A 22,554-nucleotide genomic window follows, 5' to 3' on the forward strand; every position below is an offset into this window, starting at 1 on the left:
AACTACATTTTAAATGAAAACAGAAAATATAAAAATAAAATTGAAAATATGAATACAAACTATAATAATATCTCAGTTACATTAACAAAAAACACAGAATTGAGATAAAGCTGAAATAAAATATAAATATTAGAAGAAAAATGTAAACTACAATTTTGAAGAAAAAAAAACAAAAACTAAAATTACTAAACAGAAAAATAAAAACTTGAAATGAAAATGAAATCAAGCTAAACAGTATGATTATAGATAATATATACTAATTCAACTATAAATTGGAATTTATGTATTTATTTAAAATGATTAACGGTCCTAAATTAGGATTAGAAAAATTTATTTCATGTTTTTATTTAATAATTTTAACCATTTTATTTTATAAAAATGTATGTATAATTCATTTTCAATCATTTTTATTTAACAAGAAAATGTTTATTTAAAATTCTTAATTATAAATTAAAATGAAAAAAGAAAATAGTAAATAAAAGCTATAACTGTAAAAAGTATTTTACTAAATCACATGTTTAGTATGTTAATATGTTTATTAACATAATACCAAAGCAACATAAAAAAAAATAATAATAAAAAAAGGTGTTTTGAAACAAATTCAATGGTATTTGGGACCCATTATACTTCAATAATGTGGGAAGCACTGCGAGTTTAACCAGCAGGAATCTTTGACCAATTCGAAGCCTTTGTCTCGCTCCGCTTTCATTTCTGAGGTCAGTCCACCTGGATGACGTTTTTCCTCCCTCAGAGAAAGAAAATGTTTTGTAGCAATAGTCAAACAAAAACCTCCAACCATATTTCACAATAATGCGCTCTGACAACTCAATCCAGCCCGGTGACATTTCGGGGGGGAATAAAAAAAAAGTGGAACTAATACACAACACCTGTTTCTGCTCAACGCCCCCATTCTATCAAACCCAGCCGCAGTGACAGCTGTGTGACTGACGGACGGAGACAGCGAGAGGACAGCGCTCCGACGCTAATATTTCACATATGACTTCTGAACGCCGTCACACGCTATCCATTTCTCACGTTCAGAGGAAGCACTGGGTCCAATTACCTGGAGCATAAAGTCTGTGACACTGACCACATGATATATATCCATACGATGATATGATGAGTCAAAGGAAATCAGATCTGTATAAAACCACCTGTATAGATTAGGGCTTATTATATATGTTATTTACACTACCGTTCAAAAGTTTGGGGATTTTTAAAAGAAATGAATAGTTGGAATCAGCAAGGATGCATTAAATTGATCAAATTTATATAGGAAATTTAAATATTAGATTAAAAGCTTAAACTAAATGAAAATGACAAAAATGTAGGAGCACTAAAATTACAAAACCTGAAAAAATATATATAATTACTAAAATTGAAACTGTTGTTAACTATATAGACATTTATTTATTTATAATTATCAATAGTCCTAAAATAAGCTTCATTTTATATAAGAGCTTTATTTGATATATTTATGAATTTATTTATTCATTTAAAATGACTGAATGTCCTGAAATAAGCTTCATTTCCTGAATTTATTTTTATTTTTAATTATTAAAGGACCTAAAATAGGCTTCATTTTCTAGAAGAAAAAATTATAAATGTATTTTAAATTATTAATGGTATTAAAATAGGCTTCATTTTCTATTAAAAAAGATTATTTAGTTTATTTATAAATGATCAGCTAAAATGAAAATGGAAAATAGGAAGAAAAACCCACTTATTTAAAATTATTAAAGGACCTAAAATAGGCTTCATTTTCTATAAGAAAAAAAATTATACATGCATTTAAAATGATTAATGGTATTAAAATATCAAAATATTAATAAAACTATAATCGTATATAAAGTAGTATACATATAGAGAGCGTTAAGATGTCACTTTATTATATTACATGTATATTTAAAATGTAATATATTAATATATATATGTACACTGCCATTCAAAAGTTTGAGAGCAGTAAGATATTTTATGTTTTTAATGGAGTCTCTTATGCTCATCAAGACTGTATTTATTTGATCAAAAATACAGAAAATAACAGTAATATTGTAAAATATTATTGCAATTTCTAATATTGGTCTCCTATTTTAATATACTTTCAAATATAATTTATTTCTGTGACGCAGCGCTGAATTTTCAGCATCATTACGTGTCACATGATCCTTCAGAAATCATAATATGCTGATTTATTATCAGTATGAAAACGGTCTAATTTTTTTTTGGATTCTGTGATACTTTTTCTTTGATTCTTTGATGAATGAAAAGTTAAAAAGAACAGCATTTATTCAAAATAGAAATCTTTTCTAACGATGTAAGTCTTCACTATCACTTTTTATCCATTTAACACATCCTTGCTGAATAAAAGTATTCATTTCTTTAAAAAAAGAAAATAAATGACTGACCCCCAACTTTTGAACAGTAGTGTATATTGTAACAAAATTTACTTATTTTAATGTTTTATTTATCAAAGAATCCTGAAAAAAGTATCATGTCCCAAAAATATTAAGCAGCACAAATGTTTTGAATTTAGAACTCTTATTTTAAATAATTCAACAATTCCAGTAAATCTGAGTGTATTTCTGCAGGGTCGTTAATCGGGATATCATATCTAACCCTGAAATCGAACCCTCACTCACAGTCTCCAAAAGCAAACTGTGGCTAATGACTAATTTCCTCTCGTTCTTTTGCCATTTAATTGCCAGTGTTTGGGTTGCATTTGTAACTCAATCCAGTGCTACGAGCAGCTACTACAAGCAAAGGTCAAAGCGACATCAGCCGGGGTCAAACCTGCTCCCAATTTCACCCATGAACTCAGAGATTATCTCAAAGTCAGAAGAGTTACAGCATCAAACTGACACATTCTGTGGCTGATTCAATCAATTCAGTCATTCATTATCCAAACATGTATGTAAAGTGACCCACATTTGGTTTTTGACCACAGAAAATGTGTACAATTTAACTATTCACTCTTGGAGCCAAATTGAGATCCCAATATCTCTAAAAAACTGAACCGTATAGGGCCTTAAAAATGGAGATATCAAATGAAAAGTTTGTTAAGAACCAGAATCTAGAAGGAAATTAAGATCTTGCAAACTTTGGAAAAATTATATTTTTGTCACTCAGGTATGTTCTATGCAATGGTTTTGATAGAGGGAAACAAGATACATTTGTTTTTTAAAACTATTTGTTCTTCAGACATTCATCTTTAAAAGAAAAAAGTATCAGCTGTATGCAAAGTGACCCACACTTGGTTTTTCACCAAATTTACTCATGGAGCCACACTGAGATCCCCATATCTCTGGAACTGAATCATACAGAGCCTTAAAAATTGGTATACCAAAAGAAATGTTTGTTAAGAACAAGAATCTAAAAAAAAATTAAGATGTCTTTAATGCATCTTGAGTTACAGGCATGCAAACCTTTGGAAAAGAAGAAAAAAAAAATAATAATTTTTGAAGCTGCCACTATTGGCATATAATGAAACAAAGAATGCTAAAGTCAACAGATTTTGAGCTACCCTCTGGCATCCTTCTGTCTCGGGAGACAATGGAGTATCTGCGCCCAAGTCAGTCTGTTGTCGAATTGCAGTGCCTGCTGTGGCTGAACAGTCCGATACGAGAGCGGCAGAGTCTGTTGCAGTTACCACAGATGAAGCCTGTGACTGCTTCTGCTTCTGTGGACACTGACTCTGCTCTCTGCCGTCTACGCTGCCTCTTTTCCTCCCACTGGTCCTCTCTCTTTCTCTCGCTCAGTTTTATGCTGGTCCTTACGGTGAGCTGCCAGCTGACACGATCTGCGGTGGCAGCTTCCAAGTCTGCGGGATTCAGGCTTCCGGCTTTCAGATCACGCTTGCAGACGTCTTTATACCGGAGCACTGGTCTGCCTGTTGGTCTGGTGCCAGAGGCAAGCTCACCATACATGATGTCCTTAGGAATCCGGCCATCCTGCATTCGGCAGACATGGCCGAGCCAGCGTAGGCGTCTTTGTGAAAGAAGTGCGTGCATGCTGAATATTTTTGCCTGGGCCAGCACTTCAGTGTTTGGGACATGGTCCTGCCAGGTGATGCCCAGAATCCTCCTCAGGCAGCGCAGATGGAAAGAGTTAAGTCTGCGTTCTTGCCAGATGTACATAGTCCACGCCTCGCTGCCATAAAGAAGAGTGCTAAGGACACTGGCCTGGTACACTTTCATCTTGGTGTTGATGGTGAGCATACTGTTGTTCCACACTCTTTTGGTCAGGCGGGCCATTGCTATTGATGCCTTGCCGATTCTGGTGTTCAACTCATTGTCCAAAGAGAGGTTGCTGGAGATAGTGGAGCCAAGATATATAAAGTCCTCCACTACCTCAAGGGTATGATCGCCGATGGAGATGCAAGGAGTGCTGCTGACATCCTGGCCCATGACATTTGTTTTCTTCAGGCTGATGGTCAGCCCAAACTCATCAGAAGCACGAGCGAAGCTGCTGATGAGACACTGCAGTGCTTCCTCTGTATGGGCAGTCAGGGCGGCGTCATCAGCAAACAGCATCTCTAATCAGGACCCTGCGCACCTTGGTCTTTGCGCCGCAGACGTGCAAGATTAAAAAGGTTACCATCGCTCCTAGTGTGGATGAAGACACCATCTTCTGACTGACTGAAGGCATGGCACAGCAGCAGGGAGAAAAAGATGCCGAAGAGGGTCGGGGCGAGAACACAGCCTTGCTTCACACCGCTACGGATCGGAAAAGGTTCGAAGATAAGCCATCGTACTGGACGGTGCCTTTCATTTCATCATGGAAGGACGTGACCATCTTCAGAAGCTTGGGGGACATCCGATCCTGTGCAGTAAGGTGAAGAGACCTTTCCTGCTGACCAAGTCAAAGGCCTTGGTCAGGTCGATAAAGGCGATGTAAAGTGGCTGTCTCTGCTCCCGGCACTTCTCCTGCAGCTGTCTCAGAGAGAAGATCATGTCGATCGTTGATCTCTGGGATCTGAAGCCGCACTGCGCCTCTGGATAGACGCGTTCAGCCAGCACTTGGAGTCTGTTCAAAGCTACGGGCGAAGACCTTTCCCACAATGCTCAGTAAGGAGATGCCGCGATAGTTGTTGCAGTCACTGCGGTCTCCTTTGTTCTTGTAGAGTGTGATGATGTTGGCATCTCGCATTTCCTGAGGAACTTTTCCCTCCTCCCAACACTGAAGTAAGAGTTTATGGAGGTGGTCAAGGAGGACACTCTTCAGGCCAGCCTTAATGACCTCTGGGGGAATGCCGTCACTGCCTGGAGCTTTGCCACATGCTAAAGAGTCAATGGCCTTGCTAAGCTCGTATACAGTGGGCAAAGCATCGAGTTCTTTCATCTCGGGCAAGGGGGTAATGCTCTCCAATACAGTGTCGGTGACAACGTTCTCCCTCGAGTATAGCTGCTGGTAGTGCTCCGCCCATCTCTCCATCTGCTTACTGCGGTCTGTGATGACGTCGCCTGTAGCGGACTTCAGGGGAGCAATCTTGATGGTACTTGGGCCAAATGCTTTCTTCAAGCCCTCGTACATGGCGCGGATATTCCCACAGTCTGCAGAGAGCTGAATGCTCTGACAGAGGTTCAGCCAATAATCGTTAGCGCATTTCCTGGCAATCCGCTGGGCGTCATTCCTGGTCTTCCGAGTGCAGCTAATGCCTTCTCTGAAGGCTTGCGCTTGTAGTCTACCAAAGCTGTGCGTTTAGCTGTGATGGCTGGCTCAAGTTCGATTATTCCTGCTTCAAACCAGTCTGGATTTTTCTTCACCCGCCTGCGAAGGTTGTCATGGCGAGTTATAGATGGCGTCACGAATGTGGCTCCATCTCTCTTCAGCGCTGTTGTCTGGGCAATCCTTAAGGGCCTCTTCAATGGCACTGGCAAAGCGTGTGCAAACTTCTGGGAGTAATGTCAGGGCTGCGTTAATACGTGGGCGTCCTTTCTGCTTGGAGTTATGAATCCGCTTTGGATAGAGACGCACCTTACTCCCAACCAGTGAGTGGTCAGTGTCACAGTCGGCGCTATGGTAGCTGCGGTAATGAGAACGCAGTTCAGCAGGGATCTTCTGGTAATAACTAGATCCAGCTGGTGCCAGTGACAGGATCTGGGGTGACGCCAGGACACTCGGTGGCAGGGTTTAGTTGAGAAGAACGTATTTGAAATGCACAGGTCATGGTACGAACAAAGTTCTAACAGTCTCTGTCCATTTTCGTTAAGCTTGCCAATGCCAAAGTGGCCGATGCAACGGGCCAAGAGTTATGGTCGGCTCCGATCCGGGCATTGAAGTCCCAGTAGGAACAGGTGTTCTGTGGTAGGGGTCTCTTTGATGGTGGTCTCCAGCTCTTCATAAAATTAGTCCTTTATCTCAGCTGGGGAGCAGAGTGTTGGAGCATAGATGCTCAGGATATTGACTGGGCCTGAAGAGGTAGAGAGCGAAGAGAGGATTCTGGGTGTACCTCCAGAAGGTGGCTCAATTGAGGACAGCATGGAGTTCCTCACTGCAAATCCAACACCGTGAATACGAGGCTCCTCAGACTCCTTTCCCTGCCAGAAGAACGTGTAGTCCTGTTCTCTGAGGCTGCCGTTAGAAGGAGTCTAGTCTCCTGTAGAGCAGCAATGTCGATGTCCAGTCGTTTCAGCTCACGGTTGATGATGGCTGTCTTCCTGGCATCATCAACTTGTTGTAATTCGTCAGAGTGGCCAGGGCACATGGTTCTGACATTCCAGCTTGCCAACCGCAGGGCTGGCTGTTTGTTTTTTCTCCTTCTTGTTTTGTCTGGTGCAGGTTTTACAGTCTGCTTTTCGGTTGTTTCCCTAAGCTCCAAGCACCCATTGAAGCAGACAGACTGTGGCGGGTCAGCACCTTACTGACTGGGGGCTGCCCAGCTTAAGGCGGGCGTTAGCTGACCAGTGGGACACGATGATCCCTCCCACCGTCGGAGACAACCCGTAGCGCCCGAGCTACGCCAATCCACTCTGGGCTTATAACTCGTAACTGCCATCTCCCGTGTTGTGTTGTCGCTGAAACAGCGGCACTGGAGTGACCTCTCCAGGGCGCAAGCCTGGGCAGAGTGTATGGAGATCCTGGGATGCCCAGTCATCAAGATCCCCCTCTCAGCCTCACCTATGTAGTCCAAAGGAATGCAAGCAGTACGTTTGGCACCAGCTCGGCTGCAGGAGCTGCCGGAACAGTGCGTGAATATAGGCAACAGTCCGCCTTCGGGGCTCCACTCCTGATTTGAAGGGTTTACTCCCCCACACTCGGCCGTTGGATCATTCCAAGATCTCCTCCGCCCTTTAGCCGTTGGCTGCCAAGAGCAGCTCATCCGCCTAGTGGTGCAGTGTGAACACCACCCCCTCACGCGGTTTAGCCCGCCAGCTGAGGCGGTTTACCGGGGTGTGGCACGTGGAGCCAGCACGTGAGAGATTTAGGAGATGGATGGGGACCAGTGCTGCCCGTCCACCCTACCAAGTAAGGTGCAGCTGCCAGACAGCAAAGGTACAACCTCTATCCAAACACCCTACACCACAGAGCTACCAATCTCTGTGTAAAAATAACAATGATGCTGCCAACTTTCTGAAGTCATTTTCCGACTCCTGTAATTTGGCTCCAAATCTCATGTGAAAAATGACACTTAATTGTGACCCTCCTCTACAAAACAGTGGATTATTCAGTAAATATTCATCCATGACATTTAATATTTTGGGTTTCATCACTATTTATGTTTGTCTTTCTTCAGAAAAAAATATGAAAAAAAAAAATCTAAAAGTGTATTAAGACATCTTTAAGGCATGCAAACTTTGGAAAACATGTTTTTGCCAATCAGACGAGTTTGTTATGCACAGTTGTTTTCACAGAGGGAAACAAAGTACATTTAAGTTGAAAACTAATTGTTCTTCGGACATTCCTCATTAAAACAACAAGTATCAGCTGTATGCGTAAAGAACCAAATTTAGTTTTTGACCACTGAAAATGTGTACAATTTACTCCTGGAGCCACATTGAGATCGTATCTCAAGAACCGAACCATACAAGGCCTTAAGAATTGGTATACCAAAAGAAATGTTTGTTAAGAACCAGAATCTAAAAGTAAATTAAGATGTCTTTAAAGCATTTTGAGTTACAGGCATGCAAACCTTGGCAGAAAAAAAATTAAATCCAATAAAAAAAAAATCAAAAATCAAATTTTTGAACAGTCACCACTGGCATATAATGAAACAAAGATGGCTAAAGTCAACAGATTTTGAGCTACCAATCTCTGTGTAAAAATAACAATGATGCTGCCATCTTTCTAAAGTCATTTTCCGACTCCTGTAATTTGGCTCCAAATCTCATGTGACATTAGTAATTGTGACCCTCCTCTACAAAAGTCTAAATATTCATCCATGACATCTAATATTTTGGGTTTCATCACTATTTATGTTTGTTGGTCTTCAGAAAAAAAATGAACAAAATCAAAACAATTGAGCCGAGGTAGTTTCCGAAATCTGGTTGATTTGACACAAAGTGACCCAGAAGCCGGGAACTGATAACACGACACACAAAATGAGTGCTGATGGCTCCTGACAACACAACACTAATGTGATTTCACACACGTTCAGGTCCAAGCTATAAAACAGCTGGCCGTCCTTACGACCAGCGGTCAAGTGCACTTACAGAAGTGTCTTGAAATGGTCGTGACGAGACGACAAAAGTCCTTGGCTCTGCTAATCACTCTGAGAAAAAGTGAAATTGAGACACTTGCAGAGTGTTAAATGAAACGGTTTGTGTGTGGGTTCTTAATTATAGCATTTTAAGGAAATGCCCAACAAATTCTGCAGCAGAAGAGAAGAATGTATGTGTGGACTTATTTCTGTCCCCGATCGCTTTTACAGCCTCTTATCATGAAAGCGCGGAGTTAACAGGACAACATCTGTTTTCCTTATTGACTTTTATTCCTTTTGGAGCACATACTGTGCAAGCGGAAAGAGAAATCCAGCCAGTCATCGCCAGAATCAGCGCTCCGGCCAATGAGAAGGGACACGAGTGACAAATCACCAGGGCTGAATCTGGATATTGCATTTCAAGGTCTCTGTGTTGGTTGCCCAGTGTTTACTGTCATCCAGGGTAAAGAGCAAATAAAAGCAAAAACACATTTGAGCCTCATATAATCAGCCCGTCTGGCAATATTTCACATTCAGACTCAGTGGTGACCAACTTTACACTTCAGCTTCAGCTCAGTAAATGCGTAATGGACGTGATAGTAAACCAGCACCCTCTTGTGGATGAGCTCGTGTGGGAATCTGACCCGAAACATGTCCAGGTCACAATTCACAAAGAAAAAATTATATTTAATACTTTTTCAAAGAAGCCTTTTGTAGAAGCATTAGGAGCTATTTCATTGTTTTACTGCCAAGTTAATTAAGCACATTTTCCCCCAAACTGTAATGCTTACATATGTTTTCTGTCAATTGTACATATATATTATGGTGTTTATAGTGTGTTTATATATAAAAGATGTTAATATTGCGATTTATGCTTCTAAATATTAATAAAAATTCTATAATGATCATGTGACACTGAAGTAATGATTCTGAAAATTCAGCGCTGCGTCACAGAAATAAATTTTATTTTAAAATATATTACAACAGGAAATATTTTTATGTTAGAAATTCATAAAAATAAATACAGCCTTGATGAGCATAAGATACTTTATTGTGACTTCTGAGAAGTAAGACTCAAACAGTGACTTTCAATGCTCAACTTGCAATATTAAAGCATCTGTACCATTGCAGTCCATGATTTATTCTTAACTGGGCTTGTACTGTGACCAAAAAGTGTTTTCTATATAAAAAGGCTACAGTATTCTGCAAAAAGAGAAAGTTTTTCTCTCTTTCTGTCACTCTTGCTTTCGGTTTTGGCTGCTTTTAGGCTTGAGGGAAAAAATCATTTTGTCAGCTTCAATTAAATTTCCATTTCATTGCGAGCGCCTGGCAGTCTATGGCCAACTCTATAACAGCATGTACAGGGAGATAAACATTTCCATGTTTTGAGAGGAAAAGCCCTGGGAAATGACCCTCTCGGACACATATTCTAATTTTTCTATGTCCTGGAACGGCTGATGAAGTATTACAGCAAACAATGGGGGGAAATTAATCAGTAAGCCAGGTGCACGGATCCAGCCGGCAGAGATGAACTGAACTGAAGTCATTCCCAGACACAATATATCAGCCGGAGAGGACGCTTCGACATCAAGGGAGGAGACAAGGGCATTTCAGTGAAACATTTACAATCTGGGTCAGCAGCTAGTCAAACAGCAACATATCAGAGGACAGATGAGGAGACGACCTGCAGCGCTGCACACATCTACACACAGCAGACCAAAACATTCTTTTTGATGATTTTTCCATTGCTTTTCTAGTTAGAGCAGAAGGGTTTTAACAAATCATTTTAGAGTTTACATTTACATGTATTTGGCAGACACTTTCATTCAAAGTGACATACAAAAGAGGAACAAAAGCTCTTAATGAGTTTGGACTCATAAACAGCAATTTCTGATTAAATATTTTAGAAATTAGCATTACTAAAACAGTCCATATAGAAATATAGTATTTCATATAGTTTTCAAGGCCTGGAAATTACAATGTTAAATTTCCTTGTTTTTCCCAAGAGAGGTTATTTCATCCCAATATAATATAAGAAATTCTATTGATACATTATCATGACTATACTGATATATTTATAAAGTAAAATGAGTCTGATATATTATATAATGATTTATAACATTTTATACATATAAATTTGGTGGGAAATGTACTTAATTGTCATGAAAATGGTGTCATAAAAATGCTAAATCTTAATATTTTTAAAAATAATATTCATTTAATTTCATATTGTGTAAAATATAGCTTCTAACACTGCAACAGTTTTCTCTGGTGGGAAGAGTACACACACACACACTCCTGCATAACAATACTGCATCCCTCCTCGACAATACAACTCAACACAAGCATCTCATCCATTCACATCACTAACACATACAGCTGCAGTCACACAACACACAACCTCAGAGCTCCGCGTCAAAACCAGCGAGAACCGCAGCAAAACGTGCCGACGACACTGAAAAGTTGTGCCCTAAACAGTCGCACCACATTTTCTGCCCACAACAAGCTGAACACAACACCGAACAGAGAGAGAAACGCGGCGTTCGCACTGATTTCCAGACGCGCCTGCGTCATAATGGACAGACAGCACGTCATAATGGATCAAAGATACAAAGTAACAGCGGCGGCGCGCCAAAAGCATCTTACCTCAATGCGAGCTCGAGCGCGTCTGGCAGCCGTTTGGCGTCTAAACTCGCGGATAATGTGAGACGGGGCAGGTTGTGTTGGTTGGCTGGTTGGGTGGGAAGGTGGGAAGGAACTACAGGAAGTGAGGGGCAGATCCAGAGAACATTCACTCAGGACCTGCGCAGATCAACCGGACACAACACAACACTCGGGCCGTGTCGCAAATAACACACTACCGCCACACGTGCCATTTTACAAGTATGGTATATAAAAAGCACAGTATGCATAGTATTTTGAATGCATTTTCTGTACTATAATTTATAAAGGCCTTGTTTGATGCATTAGTTCACGGAATAGTGTACAGTAGGCCTTTATACTGTATACTGCATACTATTTTCTTAAATACTAAGTTAAACAACAGAATGCTATACATTGCATTTAAAAAAAAAATTGTTATAAATCATTTTTTATTTTAGAAGGCAACACAACCCATATTACCATAAATACTATTTTTATATATTTAAGTACCAATATTTTAGACAGATCCATGTTTTTTAGAGCATAATTTATTTAGTATGAAATTTAATGCACATCATATTCTTAAAAACGAATGAACTGTGTTATGTGTGATATTATAAATTACATTTAAAAAGATTTTATTATGCTATGAAGTTGTTAATAGATGATAAATGTTTAGCCCAGTATATATATATTAAATATTAAAAATGATAGTATTCAATAGCTATAATTAATCAATTTATCATCAGATCACCGAAAAAAAATTATATTTACGGTATCGATGTGCATAATAAGTCTAAGCATGTTTATGCATTACTTTAGTCATTTAGCAGACGCTTTTATCCAAAGCGACTTACAAATGAGGACAATGGAAGCAATCAAAATCAACAAAAGAGCAACAACATGCAAGTGCTATAACAAGTCTCAGTTAGCTTAGTGCAGTACAGGTAGCAAGGTATTTTTTAATAATAAATAAAAAGAAAACAGATAGAATAGAAAAAGAATAGAGCAAGCCAGTGTTAGAGGCTTAAAAGAAAACAAATAGATAGAATACAAAAAGATTAGAAAAGCTAGTGTTCGTTTTTTGTTTTTTTAACAATAGAATTAGATAGAGAGTGCTAGAGTTAGAGGGTCAAATAAAGATGGAAGAGATGTGTTTTTAGCCGATTCTTGAAGATGGTTAAGGACTCAGCTGCTGGGATTGAGTTGGGCAGGTCATTCCACCAGGAGGGAACATTTAATTTAAAAGTCTGTGAAAGAACGCAAGTTTCTGGAGGGCACATAAGTCTGAAGTAATGAGTTTAGGTAAAGAAGTGCAGAGCCAGTGGTGCTTTTGTAGGCAAACATTAATGCCTTGAATTTTATGTGAGCAGCTATTGGTAGCCAGTGCAAATTGATAAACAGAGGTGTGGCATGCATTCTTTTCGACTCATTAAAAAATAATCTTGCTGCCTGGAATCTGGATTAATTGTAAAGGTTTGATAGAACTGGCTGGAAGACCTGCCAAGAGAGCATTGCAATAGTCCAGTCTGGACAGAACAAGAGCTTGAACAAGGAGTTGTGAAGCATGTTCCGAAAGAAAGGGCCTGATCTTCTTGGTTTTAGCAATGTGGTCTGAGAAAGTCAGCTGATCATCAATCATAACTCCAAGGTTTCTGGCTGTTTTTGAAGGAGTTATGGTTGATGTGCCTAACTGGATGGTGAAATTGTGAAGAAACGATGGGTTTGATGGAACCACAAGCAGTTCTGTCTTGGCAAGGTTGAGTTGAAGGTGATGGTCCTTCATCCAGCAGGAAATGTCTGTTAGACAAGCTGAGATGCAAGCAGCTATCGTCGGATCATCAGGATGGAATGAGAGGTAGAGTTGCGTGTCATCAGCATAGCAGTGATATGAAAAGCCATGTTTTTGAATGACAGAACCTAGTGATGCCATGTAGACAGAGAAGAGAAGTGGTCCAAGAACTGAGCCCTGAGGCACCCCAGTAGTTAGATGTTGCGACTTGGACACTTCACCTCTGCAAGCTACCTTGAAGGACCTATCTGAGAGGTAAGACTCAAACCACTGGAGTGCGGTTCCTGAGATGCCCTTAGCCAATAGGGTTGACAGGAGGATCTGGTGGTTAACCGTGTCAAAAGCAACGGACAGATCCAGCAAGATCAGTATTGAAGATTTGGAATCTGCTCTTGCTAGTCTTAGGGCTTCAACAACTGAGAGCAAGGCAGTCTCGGTTGAATGTCCACTTCTGAAACCAGAATGGTTTCTGTCGAGGAGGTTGTTCTGTGTGAGAAAGACAGAGACTTGGTTGAACACAGCTCATTCAAGTGTTTTAGCAATGAAAGGAAGAAGGGAAACCGGTCTGTAGTTCTCTAAAAGAGATGGTTTAAGGGTGGGTTTCTTAAGTAGTGGGGTTATACGAGCCTGTCTAAATGCTGAGGGAAAAACACCAGTGTGAAGAGATGTGTTAATGATGTGAGTGAGTGCAGCTACAACCGTAGGAGAGATGGCTTGAAGGAGATGAGATGGAATAGGATCAAGCGGACAAGTAGTAGGATGATTAGAAAGGATGAGTTTGGAGACTTCTGCCTCAGAGAATGAAGAGAAGGATATGAACGATGGTATGTTTGCTGGTAAGATGTGCTTGACAGATTGTGGAGTGGAAAATTTGTACACAGATGGTTTTAATTTTATTAATAAAGAACATGGCAAAGTCATCAGCTGTTAGAGTTGATGAAGGAGGGGGAGGAGGAGGACAAAGGAGGGAGGAAAAAGTTTTAAAGAGCATGCGAGGGTTAGACGAATTGTTAATTTTGTTATGATAGTATGACCTTTTAGCAGTGGAGACATTAGCAGAGAAGGAAGAGAGGAGTGACTGATACATATTAAGGTCAGTAGGATTTGTGCCATACCCTTTCTGCAGCCCTGAGCTTAGAACGATATTCACGGAGAACATCAGACAGCGAAGGGGCAGAAGGGTTGGAACGGGCTGGCCTGGAAGACAAGGGGCAGACAGTGTCTAAACAAGATGTAAGAGTAGAGCAGAAAGTATCAGTAGCACTGTTAGCATCAAGAGATGATTTACTGTTTGGGGGACCATAGATAGCTGGGAGGGTGAGAGTGAGCGTAGGTTACGTCGAAAGATGACATGTGGAGGGGTATGTGTTGCGTCAGGAATAATGTTGAGGTTAAGAGTGAGTAGGAAGTGAGCCGAGGTGAGCAGTGGAGGAACCAGCACATGATCAGTGGAGCAGTGTCGTGTGTAAATAAGGTCCAGTTGGTTGCCTGATTTGTGAGTAGCCGTAGTTAACACTCTCTTGAGACCAAAAGAGGCACGTAAAGTGCAGCTTGAGGTTTATCTAGGTGGATGTTGAAGTCTCCAAGCATAACTAGGGGAGTACCATCCTCAGGAAAGGTTGAGAGCAGCACATCTAATTCATCCAAGAAGTTACCTTGTGGTCCTGGGGGTTGATAAACAACTACAAAATGGATTTTAAAAGGGTGCGTTCATTAGTCTTGAATGACTAGTAAAAGATGTAATGAAATCTGCTTTGTTTACACTTTACTCTTTATCACAACAAAAGGCTAAGCATGCGCACGACAGTGACAAGGTATGCGATACAGTACGAGACCAAACGCAACTTCAGCACAGTAAACAAAACAAGCGACCATACTTTATTATTTGAGGTTTAGTTAAAAGTGTTATTTATTTGAAAAGGATATTTTTTGAAAACCCTGATGGCTCACTATTGACTAGAGTTATTGCAGTTAATTTAATTAATTAATTGAAATAAATGTTAATTGAAAACAAAATATAAAAAAAGCTTTTCTATTTAAATATTTTCATTTTAAAATTAGTTGATGTACTGAAATAACTAAAACTGAAATAAAAAAAATTAATAAAAACTATGTAGACATTTATAAAAAAAAAATAAAAAAATAAAAAAACACTACTAAAAATGTCAAAAACAAAATTGCTTAAAAAAAAAAAAAAATATATATATATATATATATTAATAAAAACTATAAAAGCATCTTAATTATATTAAAATAGCACTACTAGTGAAATAACACACCTACACTGAATGTTTTAGAGACGCAGCTTCATAAGAGAGTAATTAGGATATTTCCAGACACAAACATCACTCTCGTAGTGCATATGTCTGTTTAATCATTGATCTCCGATGAAACAAACATCTACCAGCATCGATACAATATGTTATGAATGTTAAAAAACGCAGTGGATAGAATTTCAATAAAGATAGAAAAATATTAAGAAACTATAGAACATCACTTAAACTCCGCCTCATACAACAGCTGGTGAATTTTTAATTTGACGGCGCTCTTCTTGGCGTAAGGCAGCCGTCTGAGATACGGCAGTAAACTAAACAAGAACATCTCGTCCTCCAAGTCCTCGTTGGCCTCCATCTGCCACTTCCTCTTGCGTCCCGAACCCTGCGATCCCGACGCCGAGTAGTGCGAGGATCCGTCCAGCATCCCGTGATCGCCCTCAAAGTCCTGCACCACAAACGCAGAGTTCCCGTCCGCAGTCCTCTCCTCCTCCTTGTCCTCTTCGTCTCGGTCCTCCTCGGGCTCGTCGGCGGCCAGCGATCGGGACTGGATGAACGGCGTCAGGAATGACATCTGCCAGCTGTACTTCCAGCTGCGGTGGGACGTTCCTGAGGCTCGCCGGCGCTGCTCCGCACGCTTGTCTTTGATGAACATGTCCCGCAAGCTCTTCCATCTCCTGCGACAGTCCTCTTCTGCACACAGACACAACAAACGCCGCTGAAGACATGCATGATATGATGCACACTCAACTCGTGCAGAAGGGTGACATGACATTTTGCAATTTACTGTTTTTAGGCATATGCATACCTAATGCACTTAACAATAATCGATAAACTGATTTTAGCATGTGCACACTTATTAATAACCTAAGGGTATTTTACAATAGTCAGTAAATAATAATTTAAAAATACAAATAATATAATTAACAATGCATTGTACAATAATCAATAAATAGATATTTAAGGATGTGTTTAAATAATAATAAAATAAACAATACATTTTTACAATATGCAGGATTTAAGTATATGTATACTTAATCGAATTAAAAACAAATATTGCAATAATCAATAGTGATTTAAGCACACATATTATATATGTTTAATTAATAACAATGCATAAGCAAAAAGCAATCTTAAATTATTAATATAAATAATACATTGTATAAGAAAAAACAGTAATTTAAGCATACGATATTTAACTGATAATATAATTAACAAATTTTACAATAATCAAGTGATTTAAGCAATTTTAATTAATACATTTTACAACAATCAATAAATAGTGATTTAAGCTATTTTAATTAATATAATTAACAATACATTTTACAATAATCAATAAATAGTGATTTATGCATATTGATTAATGATAACAATTACAATTAGTAATTTAAGCATATGTATATTTAATAAAAATAACAACATTTTGCAATAATCAAACAGCGATTTAAACAATTATATTCATATACATCTATTTTGAAATACACATACATTTATATTTTAATTACTATAGTCAATTATACATACATGCATTTTACAGTTATAAATTGTGAATTAAGCATATTTAATTAATGACATAATTAACAATAAATCTTACAATTATCAATAAGTAGCTATTTAAGCACGAGTATATTTAATTTTAATTACATAAAAATGAAATCTTGAACAATAATACTAATTTCTTGCATGAAAAAAAATATGTATGTCTAGGGCCAGTTTAGATTATAATTAACAACATGTAACAGTGAATATATAAAAGTTTCCCAGCATATTAAAAAGATATTCAGAAATGTATTTTGCAAATGATGCCTAAATTAGCCCTAGGCATGCATTCATTTATGCATACAGCATCAAAAAAAAGTATGCATGCGTGTCCATCATACTTTGCAAAAAAATAAAAAATACTAAATGTGTTAAACTTCTTTTTCTCATTATTTTTACTACACAAAACCAAATTTTGATGCATCTCTGGTTAAAATGATAGCTTTGTGCATCAAAATCGAATTCAGCAGTAACGCAGAGCACAAACTCAATAAACTTTCAATGAAATCAAATCCCACTTACTGTGCAGATCACCAAACTCAAAACAACTCATGTCTGCGTACAGTAAAGTGTCATATCTAGCCGATTAACCCATCCAATGCCTTTTCAACTCAAATACACGTTCTGTTAGTTCTATGATGAAACGGAAACAGCATTCATTAGATATAAATTAAGTCTTCAAATCTGGATTCCTGTTAGCCTACTCTGCATCAAGCTAACAGCACACAGCTAGCAGTTTAGTGAGCAACAAACAACTTGAGAAACCGCAACTCTTACCTGGAATTTCAACTTGCAGACTCACGGCTCTCCATGCTTTGGCTTTCCTAGCAGCGTCTTTATATGAATTTATTGTGGAATTGTATAACTCAGGATAGTCGGACACCGCTGCTATTAACCTCTCCTCCATTGTTGTTAGCATTGGGCGGCAAGTGTTTCTAGCTAATAGCGGTGTATCAAGAGACATGAGCCGTTATTCCGGTAGGGGGCGCTCGGTGGCCCACAAATCCTAATCCTCATTGGGTTCCATTCAAATTTCAGCACGATTTTTTTTTTTTTTAACAATTTATAATCTTTTAAATTTATTATTAATAAGAATTACTATGGGCTTTACAATTAGAAATCTACCATAGCGGATTCGCAATATTTTGATGTTAGAAATTAATCCCTGCTAATCAAAAACGGCTGTGATTGGTTCATTTTGACCAGCGCTGAGAAATGTAACACGTGACAAATCGAGACGCCGCTAGCGGTCACGAGGGTAAATTACACGTAAACAACGGCACTGAGACACTTTAATATCTATTGAATTTAAAAGTTATTTAAAACTGTAGAAATACGATTTAGAACTATGGTACATGACCAGTCAGAAATAACAGACCCCGCCCGTTTTAGATAAATACTTCATAGTGCCACTGTAGCCGCTTGATCTATTTCTTAATCTGGCTGTTAGAAGTAGAGAGATATCTGCGCATGCGCACCCTTCAGTCAAACGTTGCATTACCGAGGTGCAAGCCGGGAAATGTAGTAAGCGGCCTAAAATGATAATTTTGGACATGGAGGAACCAAAGTTTTTATATTTTTTTAATTTGTGTATCAGAATTTAAATACCTTCAATGCTTCGTGTGATGGCCATAAATTAAACAGGAAAAAAAAAAAAAAAAAAAAAAAATCACAATTCACTTTTTATTTTATTTTTTTAGATCTTCTAGATCCATTATTCATTAGAGTTGTAGCCTTCGTTCTGCTCCCCTTGATATCGAAGCGTTTCTTCCAGGGTTTGTTGTTGTGTCAGGTCCTGCATATTTGCGGCTCCATACTGTTTTCTCGCAATGTTTGACAGGTTAATTCTCTCCTCATCATTCACACTGGTGCTTGCGGACAAAACTTCTCCTTCCGTTTCATTCTGCACAAACAAAACACTCACATTTAACCATTTATAAACAATGTAACAATCTTTTATGAAATTTCACATGAAATATTTGCATTTTCTATGACAGGCCTCTTAGTGTCTTCAAAATAAAAGCTCAATAGCTTCAGTAAACAACCCTCAACAAAATTCTTTGAGGCTTCATTATAAATTCTTCAGATTTGTGTTTTGGTAGAATTTAAAAGTCTCTCCAAAACATCAAACTTTATTTTTTAACTTTGACAAGAAGGAAACTTGCTACCTTATGTTCTCTTTGATACTGATCAACAGCATACTGATATTTGGCAGCATTCAGACCCAGCAAACCAGCCATTTTCTCCCCAAGAAAATCACAAACTACAGAGAAATTAAGTTATGCTGAGTTATAATGATTAAATACAATATTTCTGATATAAATGACAGAGCTTAACACAGTGTTGTACATTAGCATTTCTGTATTATTTTACTTATACAAGTATGAAGCTCATGCGTAATTCATTAGAATGTGTATTTAGATATAAAAAAAAACTGTATTCTACCATCCACACTTAAATCTTCAGTAAAGACATTATATGTGACCCTGGACCACAAAACCAGTCATAAGTGTCAATTTTTCGAAATTGAGATTCATACATCATCTGAAAGCTGAATAAATAATCTTTCCATTGATGTATGGTTTGTTAGGATCGGACAATATTTGGCAACTATTTGAAAATCTGGAATCTGAGGGTGCAAAAAAAAATCTAAATATTGAGAAAATCACCTTTAAAGTTGTCCAAATGAAGTTCTTAGCAATGCATATTACTAATCAAAAATTAAGTTTTGATATATTTACAGTAGGAAATTTACAAAATATCTTCATGGAACATGATCTTTACTTAATATCCTAATGATTTTTGGCATAAAAGAAAAATTGATAATTTTGACCCATACAATGTATTTTTAGCTGTTGCTAAGCAACTTAAGACTGGTTTTGTGCTCCAGGGTCACATATAACAATGTTTACATGTTTACACCACCATTTAATTCAAATCGAGCTAATTTGGATCGTTTGATGTGTTTACACGAAGGCTTATCAGTCGTCAATCCAATTACTAACCGAATATTTAGGTGCATGTAATTGTATCTTCTCCTCTGACATGAAAGAACATTGTAATATTAAAAGAAACGCAAAAACAATATTCTTTTATGAATGTGTCATATAAAATTACACCTGTGAATGACCATCAATATATAGACTAAGTGTTTTCCAGGTTTTTCTTACATAGCAAGGACTTTCTCAAAATCTGTGTTCCCCAAAACCACGTCCAGGTTCCCTAAAAAGTGAAAATATAAATACACCTGAGAGAGATTAAATTTATATGATTCTATTATTGAGTGCGTCATCGATACTGACCGGGTCAGAAACACTGGGTGCTTGATGAAGCTGATGTTGTGCCTCCTCTTCCTCACTGTCTTCCTCGGTCAGAGTCTCTCCACTAGAGAAATGAATCACCTTCACCTGTCGTGGACTGACGTCTCTCAGCGGCTCCTGTACATCAGGATCGTGGGTTTCAGTCATTATGATCAAAACTGGACTTTTCTTCTTACTTTTTCAGATATGTAATAAGACACATCACGAGAGCATTTAAGCATCGTTTTGTTCTCTCCATCACGCTCCAAAAACATTTAGGCCTAAATTTAAGAGTAATGTATTTAAATTGCATATAAAATTAGTATCCACTTTGAAATTCCATCTAACATACACTAAGAAACGTAATGTGGTACATATTAGTCAGTTGTACATAAATGAAAGAGTTAAGATTTCTGCATTCAAAATAAATAAAAAAAACATTTTCAAAATGCACTTATATAAATTGCTTAAAATCAGCATAAATATTTTCACTAATATTAAAATGTATATATGAACATGGTTAAAATATGACTAGTGTTCAGTTTATTAGCACCATTACAGAAATCTGAGCAGTTTCATTTATATGTACGACTGCCAAATATGCATCGCATTAAGTTTATTAGTTTACGATAAAACCGGATGGATTTTATATGCAATTCAAATACATAAATCTTGAATTTAGGCCTGAATATTTTGTGAGGAAGTGTGAAGGTGTATTTACCAAGGGCAGGTGCTGCAATAAGTATATGTACATTAAATAAAGGCTTGGTTAAAAAAGCTAATAGCTGAATAACAATAGAGATCAATACTGACCTGCTGCTGTTGAGATACACACAGCTGATCGAACGCAAATAAAACACACTTACGTCTGTGTGCATGCTGTGTCTTTTCCAGCAGAGAACTCTGTGTTGTGCTCCTTGGTTGGAATATCTTCAAAGAAATCCCCAAATAATGATTTCTCTCACAGCTGGCAGAAAGTTTCCTTCATCACAGGAGGAAGTCTCACGCACACGGATGTTGTTTGTCTTACGTCGTTCCAGGACACATTAACTACATATTTGCTGACGTAGACGTCAGTCTTGAGCATATAATCTTGATATACTTGTATTGCAAAAAGATCACGTCGTGAACCACATGATTTGAGAATTCTGGAGAACAAATGCTGCACAAAACAAATAGTTGACACACATTTTAATGGGAAAAACCATTAAATGCATGACTGTGAGTTACAGGTTGACATTGTAATCTGTAAGTATATATATATATATGATGATGATGATGATGAATACATATCCATACAACTGCATAGATGGCAAAATGAATAATTACAAAAACTAAAAGTGATCATGGGAGTGTCACCTTACAATGCCAGAGAAAGTCTTGTTCTCTGCAGAATTGTGTTAAATAAATATACAGCAAAATATCTGACAATCATTTACCCTTAACAAGTATACAAACTCTTCGTTTTCAGTATGCTGCTGCGTATGAATTAAAGCAGGGGCCAAAGTAACATGCGTTAACATTTAGTGATCATTTCTGTACCTGTAGCCGATGTGAAAGTGCATATAGTTTTGTTGAAGTTTTTACAACCCATAAAATGAAGCACCAGTGTCACATTTACTAACTCAAACATGGTTGAACATATTCAGACAAATGTCAGTTTACAGAAAAAAAAAAAAAAAAAAAAAAAACAGCAAAAACAACTGGGAGATTGAGTTTCTTATGTCATGTACAGCACAGCAATCCATGTTTGGATTACTTGGACAGGTTTCAAATCAGAAGCAAATCATTTTTTTCATAAATGACTGTAAATATATACACACACATGGAAAATAAGTCTGGTAAAAGTTGATATTAGAAATTATGATCGGGCCGAAGCTCATGGCACTTCACATGTTCACCCTGTTTAATTCTGTTATGAACTACTCCGAGCTAGTCAAATATAACGGTATCATTCTGTTCTTTTCATACCAAAGCCCAACTAAAAAATGTGCTTTTCCGCTCCTCCCGCTAAGAAATATTAATCATACAGCAGATATTTCATGTGCAATAAGTGATTAGTAATAATCTTTTATCTTAAAAGTAATGTACTGTGTGTTGTTGTATTTCGATAGCAACTGCTGTTGTTTCACAGTCCAGAATTTATATTTTGCATGAAGCCGATTTTTCAGATAACTATTTATTGCATTATGACATTGTATTCATCATTATATAATATATGTTGTATTCACGACAATTAAGCACATTTAAACCGCAGATTCTCATTACAGCAATGCCAAAGAAAATTCTATTAAAATTCTATTCTATTATATTATATTATATATATATATATATATATATATATATATATATATATATATATATATATATATA

General features: G+C 37.7%; 3 protein-coding genes across 4 annotated transcripts in view; all 3 read right to left on the reverse strand.

The window, feature by feature from the left end:
• Positions 1-11,430, reverse strand: part of disp1 (dispatched homolog 1 (Drosophila)) — a 61,059-nt gene extending 49,629 nt beyond the window's left edge. Inside the window, exon 1 of the mRNA XM_058756740.1 lies at positions 11,282-11,430. The gene's annotated coding sequence lies outside the window, so the exon portion shown is untranslated. The remainder of the gene's footprint in view (positions 1-11,281) is intronic.
• A 3,991-nt stretch (positions 11,431-15,421) lies between these two features.
• Positions 15,422-18,004, reverse strand: LOC131526523 (uncharacterized). The gene is made up of 2 exons (XM_058754836.1): positions 17,660-18,004; positions 15,422-16,036 (listed from the first exon to the last, which is right to left on the reverse strand). Exons 1-2 carry the CDS (start codon positions 17,844-17,846, stop codon positions 15,564-15,566), a joined length of 660 nt encoding a protein of 219 aa, XP_058610819.1. The 5' UTR covers positions 17,847-18,004; the 3' UTR covers positions 15,422-15,563.
• A 367-nt stretch (positions 18,005-18,371) lies between these two features.
• LOC131526524 (protein FAM177A1) lies at positions 18,372-21,316 on the reverse strand. Of its 2 annotated transcripts, XM_058754838.1 has the most exons (5): positions 21,048-21,316; positions 20,185-20,319; positions 20,053-20,104; positions 19,051-19,145; positions 18,372-18,785 (listed from the first exon to the last, which is right to left on the reverse strand). In XM_058754838.1, the coding sequence occupies exons 1-5, from the start codon at positions 21,057-21,059 to the stop codon at positions 18,597-18,599; spliced, it is 483 nt and encodes a 160-aa protein (XP_058610821.1). In that variant the 5' UTR covers positions 21,060-21,316; the 3' UTR covers positions 18,372-18,596. The 2 variants fall into 2 exon arrangements, with proteins under 2 accessions (XP_058610821.1, XP_058610820.1); XM_058754837.1 differs by having other exon boundaries at positions 20,185-21,231.
• Positions 21,317-22,554: the final 1,238 nt, after the last annotated feature.

This window comes from Onychostoma macrolepis, chromosome 20 (genome assembly GCF_012432095.1).
Source record: "Onychostoma macrolepis isolate SWU-2019 chromosome 20, ASM1243209v1, whole genome shotgun sequence".
Classification (NCBI taxonomy): Eukaryota; Metazoa; Chordata; class Actinopteri; order Cypriniformes; family Cyprinidae; genus Onychostoma; species Onychostoma macrolepis.